Below are 11169 nucleotides of genomic sequence, written 5' to 3' on the forward strand. Positions count from 1 at the left end.
TTATGCTTTTGTGTTTGTTTTTGAGGGCATAGTTTGGGTAAGGGTTTGTTTGAAACGAAAAGTGAAACTGACGGCATGACCTAATTTTTTTGGCTGTTAAGGTGCATGTGTTAATCCCCACGTGGTTATTTGAAATATGGAAAAAATATACTAAGAGTAAGTTAGTATATTAGTATCAGTGAGTGTGTGTAATTCAGTCTGAACACTGAGTTACATGCCGTTGATCCCAGTACACATGCATTATTCAAACTGGGAGTGTATCAGAAGCAACATAATCCATAGAAGTGAAAGATCTTTATGTTTCATAAAATCAATTTAATTTTCTAACTTTTAGACCTAGAGTAAAAGGTGTTTTTTTTTTTTTTTTCGAAACACGAACATATAAAGTGAGCTAAAGAACAATGTAGGAGCAACTATGTGAACCACAAACAGATTAAATGGAAAGTTGTGGGTGCCCTCAAATTCAAAACGCTTTGTGAATTTTTGTTGTGGGGCATTTCCTTTGCCTTTATTGTTTATCTGAAGAAAATAAATGTAACTAAAGTTTGATTAAATTGCTTCTGGAACATGATTCAGATCATATATTATTTTCACAACAGGCTAAATTAATGTGGGCTACCAGGTTTTGGTTTGAAAGCTGCAAGAGAAATCTTTAATTGCACCAGAGGTTGAAAACGTTCTAAATTGTTTTGTAGGTAAAGAAAACCCAAAAAGCACATCTGCTGCATACCCCATCATTCTTGGTTTTCTTGTAGGCTCATGTTAAATAATTTTTATACCTTTTGTTTTTGTCGTTTTGAGATTGTTTCTAAGAAAGAGACTGAACTGAACTCTTCTAGCCAAGGTTAACGTTTGTAATTTCTCTTTGCATTAACTGAAAAGCTGTCGTGTTGCTTAAAAAGCCTCTCCAGGATGCTCAGTCTCAAATTTGCACAACTCTAAAATAAACTACACATTTATAAGGATGTCAAGGTTTAGTTTAGTTTATTGCCAAACGTTTCTCCCTCACATGTGTTCAGGTAGTTTATTACTCCATGCCTGTGTTTCATTGGTTGATTACCCTTCTCTGGGCAGCATGTACATGCAACTGTTTCCTTATCTTAAGCTTGTTTTTTTTTTTGCCTGTGAATAATGCAGTTTCCGACTTTTCCCCAAGTCTTTCTGTATGGACATGGACTTCTGTCCAGTCCATTACCTTTAACTGGTCACTAACTGATCTCTCCTTGCTTGATTTCAGTCTATTGACTAAATTCTAAGCATTCGGACGGAAATTTCCACTGTTTGCCAAGATTCTGTCTTATCACCATGAAGTGAGAACTGTAATTTTAGTAGTTTTTTTTATAGGGAGTTCTTAGGTATTTCTATGAAACCAATTGTGAGCATTTACAGTGATACCAGAGTCTAGTTAATACTAACTCACTGGTTCATTTATCAGAAACTAGTGTGTTAAAAGTTTACAAATTCTGATTAACAGAAGTCCAACAATGTGATAGTATTATGGTTGAAAGGTCAAGCTCTCAACTGAGCTACTGAAAATCAGCCAAACAAAAATTTTTGCTGCACAAACCAGCACAAACATTTGACACCAATTTTGTTTGATTTTATAAAAGTGTGTGTGTGTGGTTGACCTTTTGACCTTTCACATTTCATTAATATCTTCAAAGCTAAAGCAGCACAAACAAAAAAGTTTGCTGCACAAACGTAGTCGAGTTAATTGACACCCATTTGGGGCTGGTTGACCTTTGATGACCTCTAGAAACATTTTTTTATATCTTTAAAATGATAGCAGTACAAATGAAAATCTTTTGCTGCACAAACCAGCACAAACGTAGCACAAACGTTCAACACCAATTTTGTCTGATTTGAAGAAGGGGGGTGGGGCCAACCTCACTCAGGTATCCAAATCACTTTCTACACAACTTTATTCTTTTGGACATAAAAACGTATGTGCGTAAACAAAGCAGAACTCAAATCGAAGCAAATCACGCTGTGATTGAATCACTCTGCAACTCAGTGTGGTAATTTGCGGGTCACACGTAGGAAGGGACTGAAGATACCGAGCATGAGAGTTAAAGGTCCTGATTAGCAGAGTCAATAAGAGCTCACTTGTGACGAGCTGACGCAGTGAGATTTCACATTCAGGCTAAAACCAGACATATTCTTTCCAAACATCTGGCTGTCGTTGCAACAAGCTGGTCGACTGAAGGTAAGCAAGGCTACGCATCAGAATTGTTTCACTTTTATAGGATGTCCAGATGGTGAAATTGTTGACATGTACTTTCAGCTGTTCTGCTATAATTTGATGTAATTAAATCTATTCCAAAGACTTACTGGATGAACACTTTTTACTTCACCCGCTGCTTATTTTGTTTGTAGGTTTTAAAAATCCATCTTAATCAATCTAATGGGTTTTTTGTCTGCATGTCACAGCCCCCGTCTGGTCACCTTCCACCTACCTCAACACAATGCCTCGCCGTCGCTGCGCCGTTGAGATCAGGAACAATACAAACTACTACACTCTTTCCAACCCAAGGTGGTGCATTGCTCTTATTACTCCCTTTTTGTCAAGTAAACCTGTTTAAACAAGGCAATTCACTGGAGCAACGGAAACGTCTGGAACACGTCTGGCCTCGAGGGCCAGGCATTTTCAACTTTCACCCGAGTCAAAGAGCGAAGTCATTAGGAGGACTCTGAAGAACTTACTGAGGAGGTGATTCAGCCATTTGATTCAGCTGTGTTGGACCAGGGATCCGTCTAAAAGGTTCCCGGCTGGATTTGTTGACCTCCTGCACCAGAAGGAAATAAAGACATTTGTTTATATTATGAAATCATGCAGCTTTTGTTAGAGGGTGTTTTTTTAAAACATGCACTGCTGTTTGAACAATTTCCGTAATGCAGCTTCCAAACTATCAGGACATGTGGTGATTTCATAAAAACCTCATCAACTGGATTTTTTGGAGTCATTCCAGACAAGCTAAGGAATTTTAAAGTCTGCCAGTTCGTGACTTGGAATACGTTTAGATAATGTGCTTTAACGTACATTAAAAGAGGCATTAACTTTAAATGTGGGTACATCACTGAAGTGTTAAGAAGTCTGTCAAAATTTTCACCCAGCCAGGCAAACACTGATGTAAACAATATTCATAACTTCAGAAGATGTTTGCGTGTTGTGAGTGGCTCCAGTGATCTCATAACACACCAACTCATCGCTGCAGAAAAGTGATGAAACGGCTTCAGATAAGATAAAACCTCATCTAAAGCGAGAATTTGTCTCACATTGCAGTTCCTGACATTTTCTTATGTAAATGTTTCTTCTTTTCTCTATAGATTTTTATAAACCCTGTAAGCTATCTTCACGAGAACAACAAGATAAATACAAATAAATCTGATTTTCTACGTCTCCACTTTTCAGGGTCTACACTGAGAGCGGCTTCTGCCAGGTCCCTTTCCCTTCGATGGTCGATCCCTGCTCTGCCGTCAAGGCTCACTTCAACAAGACGACAGGCCTGGCGAGCGGCGCTGTTGGCGTTTTCACTTACGACCTTTTCGATGGCGAGCTGAACGACTACAACCACATCATGGCCGTCATGTTCTCCGTGCCGTATGACAGAGTCATTTATTCCAACTGGTTTGCTGTGGGAATCTTTAATAAAGATAGAAAATGCGACCGCAGCCTTTTTGTCAAGATGTACAATGGAAGTGAGAGTAACTTTGTCAGAGGGAAGGCTGACGAGCCAGCCAGTAGTCACCCCCGTTTTTACGAGGGTGACTACGTTATTCTCAGTGCCTCCATGACAAACTTGGGCGAAGCCTTCCTGTCGGTGGAGATCAATGACACTGGATTGTATTAAGTCTTTGATGTGATAACTAACTATAAGATGTGATCACCCGTATTCCTAACAAATGAGTGAATCACTGATACAGCTGAAAGCGGAGCTTCAAGTTTAGAGCAAATATCTACTGAGGCTCGTTTGTCACATTAAACCCATTTTCTCAGGCATTGAAGGTATCATCCACTAAGCCCACATTTCTGTAATTATTTTTATATTTAGCTGATGTAATATTATTAAACTATATATAATTACACGGGTGTGGGAGCTGTTATCAATGAAAACTCTACGGAAACTCATTTTGACTAGCGAGTGTTCCTCATTTCACACCACAGGCTGAAATGCAAAAAACTTCTTGTGATTCTGATTGTATGAATGTTGAATTGTTGAATTCTCCCTAAAAGTAGAAAGCCATTCTTCTGAATAAAAAAGAAAATAAATCTGAATATTTTCTGGTAACTGTTTATTTTAGGTTTAATTTAGAATGTATAAATGATGGGTTTGTGTGATCCAGGCAGCCAAGCTTCTCCTTATTGCTCATTTCTGCATTTATTGATGGGTCTAATGTACTTGCACCATTGTTCTGAGATGTGTATTATTTTCTGTAGTTGAAATAGCTTTTTTCCTCAAATACAACAAAACACCATGATCCCATATCTTTTTTTTTTTTTTTTTTTTTGTTAATCATGATTTATTTTATGAAATGCCTTTTTAAATTAAGAAACAATAATTTTATTTTCAATTGCACATGCTGTGGTGCAGCAACAAAACTATGAGAGAAATTATCCAAGGATTCTCTGAATATTTAGTAAAACTCCTGTGCTTTGCAGTTTCACATTTCTATTAAACTATAACAAAGACTAATTGTGCCAAAGAATTGTGGTTTAAATCATTTCTCCACAACAACATCAGTGAAGTTCTTGATGTTCTTCAGTTTGTCACTGTCAAAGTTCACCAGGAGGACGCTGGAGCCAGCAACAGTGGGTTTAAACTCAATGCTGGCCTTTGCTGCTTCATTTGCTCCCACAGATCCAACCCTGCAAGAGAGACTCATGTTAATTACCTGCGTTTGCAGTGGTTTTATGATTTTACGTTGGGTTTTTTATGTTCATATTTTGTATTTCGTGGTTCTTTATATAGTTTTGTTGAGTCTAATTTGGTAATATTGTTCTCTGTCATGTAGAAGTATTTATCTCTGTGTTTTTATTGACAGTTCCTTCAACTTCCTCCTACCACATCTGCCTTTTGTCACTACAAATGTCACATCATTGATCACTGAATGAAATCACATTTTATCTTGTTTCCAGTGCCAGTGGTTAGTTTTCAGTAATCAAGCGAAGGCTGTAACATAACTTCACGTACGTTGCTTTTATGGGTTTGCTGCCTGTGAGTCCGATGCCATCGATGGCGAAGCTGCAGCTCAGCAGGGGCTCTGGTAAAGGGTTCAACAAGGTCAGCTCTACGGTCACAGGCTGGTTCACTCTGGCTTCGCCCACCAGCTGCAGACAGGAGGTTCCGGTTTCACCATAAAAGACATGACATAATGTGACATCAGGTAGACAAAATTCCAGATTTTGAAATGTGAAACGTAAGCACTGCAGTGTAGAAGAGGGTAAAAATATACAAATCAATGTTAAACTATACTTTTCATCTGGGTAATTATCTCTTGTAGTATATTTATTCTGCTGAAAGGCAGCTCTTTAAGTTCACATTAAGCTTCACAACACAAATCGACCTCTCTAGGTCAGACAGAAACACTGGTGTTGATGTGGAACTTATTTGTTTTCATGTTCCAAATCCAGAGACTGAAATGATCTCAAGCTCCGTCAGGCTGAGGTGGAGAGTGTCTCTGAGCAGAAATGTTTATGCGTTTGCACGAAGTTTAGTCCTGACATGTTGATACATGAAGATTTGATTCGATTCAAACTATTTCGCTGTAGCGCTGGCTGAATGCTTAACCTCATTCTCCAGCTGGAAGTTAACACTCCAGCAGGAGTTCTGCCACCACCATCAGCCTCCATTTGGATGGTGATAGTCTCATGTTTTCTTTGTGATGTGCAAGGTTAGCCTTTGAATTCACATAGAGCTCTGTGTGTAGGTCAGACAGTTCTGTTTAAACATCTGCAAGATGTTTACTAAATCTTATAATGAAAAGTAGCAGTTCCATGAGAAATATGTCATTCTCCATACTGGACTGTTAGTTGTGCAGGTGAGAAAGGTTGAAAGGTTAAATTATGTACTCCTGATATGACCAAAAAAGCAGATTTGAGGTGCTGAGCTATCTAGATTAATAAGATTATTGACATGATTGCTATTTATTAATATGCATACTTTTGGAAAGGGTAAAAGAATAAATAAGTAAATGTGTCTCTACTAATTCTCTTGCGGCCTGCAGGTCCTAACCTTGATCCCGATGTCTGGCTCGTCCAGCACAATTGTTTTTTCAGCCTTCTGGAAATCGACAGTCTCCTTGTCGATGGTGATGGCCGACACCTGGATCAGCAGGTCAGAGGTGATCGCCGGTTCATACCGCTGGTACTCCAGTTTCAGAGAAAGACGTCTCTCTGAACAAATGCGTGCACTGATCAGTCTACACATTACAACCACTGACGAGGATGTCCGACTATTTACCTCACAAAGAAATTAAACAGTTGGTACTGAGCTCAGAGCAAACCTTCTCCAGAGGGCACCTCCAGGTTGTCCGATGAAAATCCACAAAGGTCCCCAATTTTTCCATTGTAGCTGACCGCTCTGGCATAGAAAATGAGTTTGCAGTTCCTTGTGTCCATGCAGTTGTTCGTTAGGAGAGCATACACCTCAAAGCTGGAGCCCACAATCATGTTTTCAGCCAGTTTGATCTAAAAAGGGACGAAGAACGAGAGAAAGTCATTGGTGCAAGTCGCACTAGAACTGATTTACAGCAAAGATGCAGATTCTGTTGTAATGACTTTAGTTCTTTATCCCAGTGCGTTAACGTTCAGCTTTTTGTTTTTGATTCATAGGCAACATTGCTGTTTATTTTTGAATAGACACTTTTTACTTCCTGTTTGGACTGTTTCTAATGACCTGTAGAGGAGGTTTTTCTGCCGTTTTCAGGGAAACAATTAAAGCTTAATGCTACCTTAAGATAAAGCCCAGGCTTTTCTCTTCTCTTCAGCAGCATGTTGCGATTCTGGGCCCTCTCATACACCTCCCGCTCCTCTTTTGAGCCTGAAATCATCAAAGTTGCAAAAGAATATGAAACCGAAATAAATATCATAAACATAGCTGAGATTAGCGTAGCAATCACTTTTCTGAGGGAGCTGATTCTGTGTGTCTCTGGTCTTGCCAGAAACTCACCGAAGTTACTCATCCGGTACTTATTAGACTTTTGACGAGCGTTTGCAACGATGCATTACGTAACAGATAAAAACCCTTATTTGGAGGGAGTGTAAGCTCCAAAATACCAGAAAGCTGAAGTCTAATTGAAGCCGAAGTCTATTTCAAGGTCTGGAAATTTCATTCTAATAGGAAAAAAAAAGCAAGTTGCAGTTTTGCACTAAATCCACATGCAAAATTATAACTCATCATAAATTACTTTTGTATTGTTTCAGAGATTTAATTAGTTCTAAACTAGTAGAATAAAAATAATTCACAATATGAAATACTTTGATGGATTTAGAAGACACAGTTTCATAATTGCAATAGCAAACATTGAACTTGGACAAGATCTGTGGGACAAAAAAAATATGTCCGCCGGTTCCAATGTTACGATAAAGGCCTTCCACACACGTTTTGACCAGAGAGTGAAATGTGTGAGTATCTATCACAGTTCAAAAAGTCAGATGTCACCACAGCAGACCGCCACGAAGCTTAAATGTAATGACAGCAAAAGAGCAAACAAAGGTTTTGAAGTATTTTTTGGTTATCTGTTTTTGACATGTTGTTTTTTTTGCAAATACATTTATGAATGTGCGTCACTCAAGAAAAGAGTGATGCCGTCTTACCCACATGAAAATCACTCCATCGTCTCATTGTTAGAGAACTAACCGGGTTTTGTTTTAGAAAACAGATGTGACTTTTCATTACCTTCTGGATATTTGTACTGGTGCGTGATGTCATGTCTTTCGTTTGCGCCGACAGCTTTAGTGCTGATAAAATGGCCAACAGATTTAGTGGATTCACTGAACGTCACAAACTGTCCTGTGGACAGCTGCACCAAGTCCTCAACATCCGCATTGACCTGAACGCATGAAATGTCAACGATAAAGAAAATATATTAGGAGGATGTTAATGTTTACCATCGTCTTGCAACTGAAAACACGCACTTAAAAACTGCAGAAAAGTTTTAGGAATGTTATCTGAATATTTTTAAAACAAAAGTTCACTGTAAATAGGTTAGATATAATTTCATTCAAATATAAGTAAATAAATGTAATTTGATTTATTTACATGCTTCTTGGATAAAGATGTGTTTTAGAGCAAAAGAAAAGAAAATTCACCTCAGCAAAAATGAAAGGCGTGTCATACTTCAGGCCCACCTCTCCTTCTTTGATGGCGCACAGTGAAGCTGGGCCACAGCAGAAAACTCCTGACAACGTCAAGGAGCCAAGAAAAAAAAAAATCATCATTTAAAACAGTCTCTGGCTGCACATGTACAGTTTTACAGACAAACTCCCTTTTCTCTGGTTGGAATATGTTACAACCTTACTCAAAAATGCAGAACATTTATTTCCGCTTAATTAAAGCCTCTGTTTTTTTCCTGACCCACTTGTTTCAGGAAATTAGCTCTGTCTGGAGCTGCACCTAAATGACAACTGGGCTCTTGGACCTCTGTCTGTTTAAGGTCCTTCTTCTCACATTTTGCTGTGTTGCCAGATGTAGTAATGGTTCTGACGGTCCGTGAAAGACCATGATGCTTTTATAAGATGTTCAATGATGGAGAATGTTTTTTTATTTATTTTAATTCAGTCAACTGAATTTAGCACCAGTTAAACAAGTTATAGAAACTTTTTACGGATGATCAGTGGAAACAGGATGCGCCGTACTTTTGACTGTCATGGTAAAGCTTTGGAAACAAGCTAAAGCTTTTTTTATTTATTGTTTAAGTATTATCTGTAAAAACATAATGTGGTCCATTTGGATAAAAGGCTTGAAAAGTCGAGCGCTGTGAATGCTTTTGATGCACTAGGAATCAATTAGCACCAAATATATGTATGTATGTATGTATGTATCTACAGGGTATGGTGGCATATATAGTGGAAACCCAGCTGCTGTTATTTTATTGATTTATTTTTACCATCACTTGTCTCCTGGGGTGTTGGGTCACTAGTTTGCCACCCATCAAACTTGCTCCCCAAGTCTGGACGAGTCATCCAGCTGTCCACCCACACATGGAAGTTCCTGGATAAGAAAAAAAAAAGAGTTGCAAATGAGAGGAACATGAGTTTGTATCACAGGGTTGCACATGGTCACAGTATATTAGTATATGTTTCACTCACATATTGAATCGTCTCTAGAAATTCGGTCTCCATTTTCATCGAAGAAGCGTTCGATCACCAGGTTCGCGTTAGTGTCGTGAGCTGATCCGAAGTTAGTGACCACTCGACATGGAATGCCCAGAGCGCGGAACACTGAAGGGGGAGCAAAATCCTTCTACATCACGGGCAAATTAAAGCGTACTTCAGATAGCATCAGTGATACTGACGCTTTAAACTAAAGCATCAAACAGAGAAGACTGAAGGAAGACTGAGACTAAATTTAGGCTGTTGATTAAGAGAAGAGACCGTCGAGAACCCAGTAGGATGGAGAAGGCTGTTAGTGCCATAAGCAGGATTTTGAATTGGACTATGCTGTTTTCTATGTGCCACAATAATATTCTATTTTTAGCTTATATAATGGTTATATAATGGAGCACAATCTATTGCAAATAGTTATTTCCTTTTGTTTGTGTGTGTGTGTGGTGCGGGGGGAGGGGGGAGGGGTGGAGAGGGGGAGCAATCATGCTCTATGTAATATCCAACCTGTGCATGCAACAGCAGCAAAGACCCAGCACTGGCCGTAGTGGACCGGACCGCTCTCTGCCCACTGCCGCAGGATTTCCCCGCTGCCCATCCACAGTCCAGGATGGGTGCCATCTGAAAACTCTGCCCACTCTCCCACCAACACGCCTCGGTCGTCATTACTGTTGATCTGTGAGAAACAACAGCAACAACCATACAAGAGAAATATTAGACACACCATATATGTGTATATATAAAGACACATGGATTCCAGAATACCACATCTGTGCCTGCTGCATAACACTTCTGAAACCATTTTTATTAAAAGTATTGTAAAATCTTTGTTTAGGTTCTGCAACTACATTTTAAATAAATAAATAAATAAATAAATAAATAAATAAATAAATAAATAAATACAGTATTTGCTTTTGTTCTCTGAATTGTTCTTTAAGTCATATTATTGTTATTGTAATTATTGTTACCATAGCACTAAGCGCCCTGGTCACATAGATGGGATCTCTCCGGGAAGAAACGTCCTTATCGGCATCCGACACAAATTTAGGATTGTTGTCCAAAATCTTCAGACAGATATCCAGAATTCCTGGTTCAAACTGCAGAGGAATAGATAAATAGTAATGAGATCAACAGAGGACATTAAACAAAATCACTCCAAAGGTCTCAGTAGTCTGCGGATTGCAAGACTTCATGTTTTTGTAAATTCAACGTCAACACGATAAAAGTCGACTTGACGTCGATTAGTCGCAGAGACGTCATGGAAATATGTAAGCGAAAATGTTTCGCAGCAACTTACAAGCGTTATCAGCTACATTCAAAAATCACGTAGACTGTGGAGAATTAAACGACAAAAATCTCGGTCCAATAAGATGCACAAAGTTGAGTCTGACTCTTTCTTTTTTCCGAACACCGGCTGCAGGAATCATATTATTACGTTGACCACCATTGTGTTTTGAGAACACAATAAACTGAACTTACTACGAACGGATTCCATTTGATTACTGTTCAGTTCAGCGCAGCTTCCCGATGAGATCAGCAGGATGCTCCGCTGACTCTCATTCTGCGGGATGAACCGACATGCAGACCACGGCAGAAATAACCTCCATCCGATCCTCAGAATGCAACTGGAACTTAGTCTCCAGCTGTTGTCAGACAATATTTTTGCAACAGCGATGCTTCAACACGAAGGGTAACGTGATCAGTCGGTTGGATGAAAAACCCGACATCATTCCGGCAGTCTTTTGTTCGTTTTTCTTCTTTTTTTTTAAAGAATTATTTCAGAACTAGTTGCCTTTATTTGACAGCAATGGGACATAAAAAGGGGGGCATGAGGTGACGGGGGG

The 11169-nt window shown here is 39.0% G+C and overlaps 2 protein-coding genes across 2 annotated transcripts in view; one reads left to right on the top strand and one right to left on the bottom strand.

The window, feature by feature from the left end:
- The first annotated feature begins 2451 nt into the window (after positions 1 to 2451).
- On the top strand, positions 2452 to 4172 carry LOC103467254 (bryoporin-like). The gene is made up of 2 exons (XM_008413469.1): positions 2452 to 2533; positions 3413 to 4172. The coding sequence occupies exons 1-2, from the start codon at positions 2466 to 2468 to the stop codon at positions 3849 to 3851; spliced, it is 507 nt and encodes a 168-aa protein (XP_008411691.1). The 5' UTR covers positions 2452 to 2465; the 3' UTR covers positions 3852 to 4172.
- Positions 4173 to 4546: 374 nt separating this feature from the next.
- LOC103467280 (protein-glutamine gamma-glutamyltransferase 2-like) overlaps positions 4547 to 11169 on the bottom strand; it is a 9070-nt gene continuing 2447 nt past the window's right edge. The window contains exons 5-15 of the mRNA XM_008413519.1: positions 10294 to 10422; positions 9833 to 10001; positions 9311 to 9442; positions 9109 to 9213; positions 8312 to 8400; positions 7899 to 8052; positions 6952 to 7040; positions 6505 to 6688; positions 6234 to 6394; positions 5193 to 5329; positions 4547 to 4867 (exon numbers count right to left, since the gene is read on the bottom strand). Of these exons, the coding sequence (XP_008411741.1) occupies positions 4720 to 4867; positions 5193 to 5329; positions 6234 to 6394; positions 6505 to 6688; positions 6952 to 7040; positions 7899 to 8052; positions 8312 to 8400; positions 9109 to 9213; positions 9311 to 9442; positions 9833 to 10001; positions 10294 to 10422 (1497 nt within the window). The 3' untranslated portion in view covers positions 4547 to 4719. The remainder of the gene's footprint in view (positions 4868 to 5192; positions 5330 to 6233; positions 6395 to 6504; positions 6689 to 6951; positions 7041 to 7898; positions 8053 to 8311; positions 8401 to 9108; positions 9214 to 9310; positions 9443 to 9832; positions 10002 to 10293; positions 10423 to 11169) is intronic.

This window comes from Poecilia reticulata, linkage group LG7 (assembly GCF_000633615.1).
Source record: "Poecilia reticulata strain Guanapo linkage group LG7, Guppy_female_1.0+MT, whole genome shotgun sequence".
NCBI classification, from domain to species: Eukaryota; Metazoa; Chordata; class Actinopteri; order Cyprinodontiformes; family Poeciliidae; genus Poecilia; species Poecilia reticulata.

Coding starts and splice junctions, on each gene's coding strand:
- LOC103467254 (XM_008413469.1), top strand. CDS start 2,466: ATGCCTCGCCGTCGCTGCGCCGTTGAGATCAGGAACAATACAAACTAC. Junction 2,534..3,412: donor TACACTCTTTCCAACCCAAG/GTGGTGCATTGC, acceptor TCCACTTTTCAG/GGTCTACACTGAGAGCGGCT.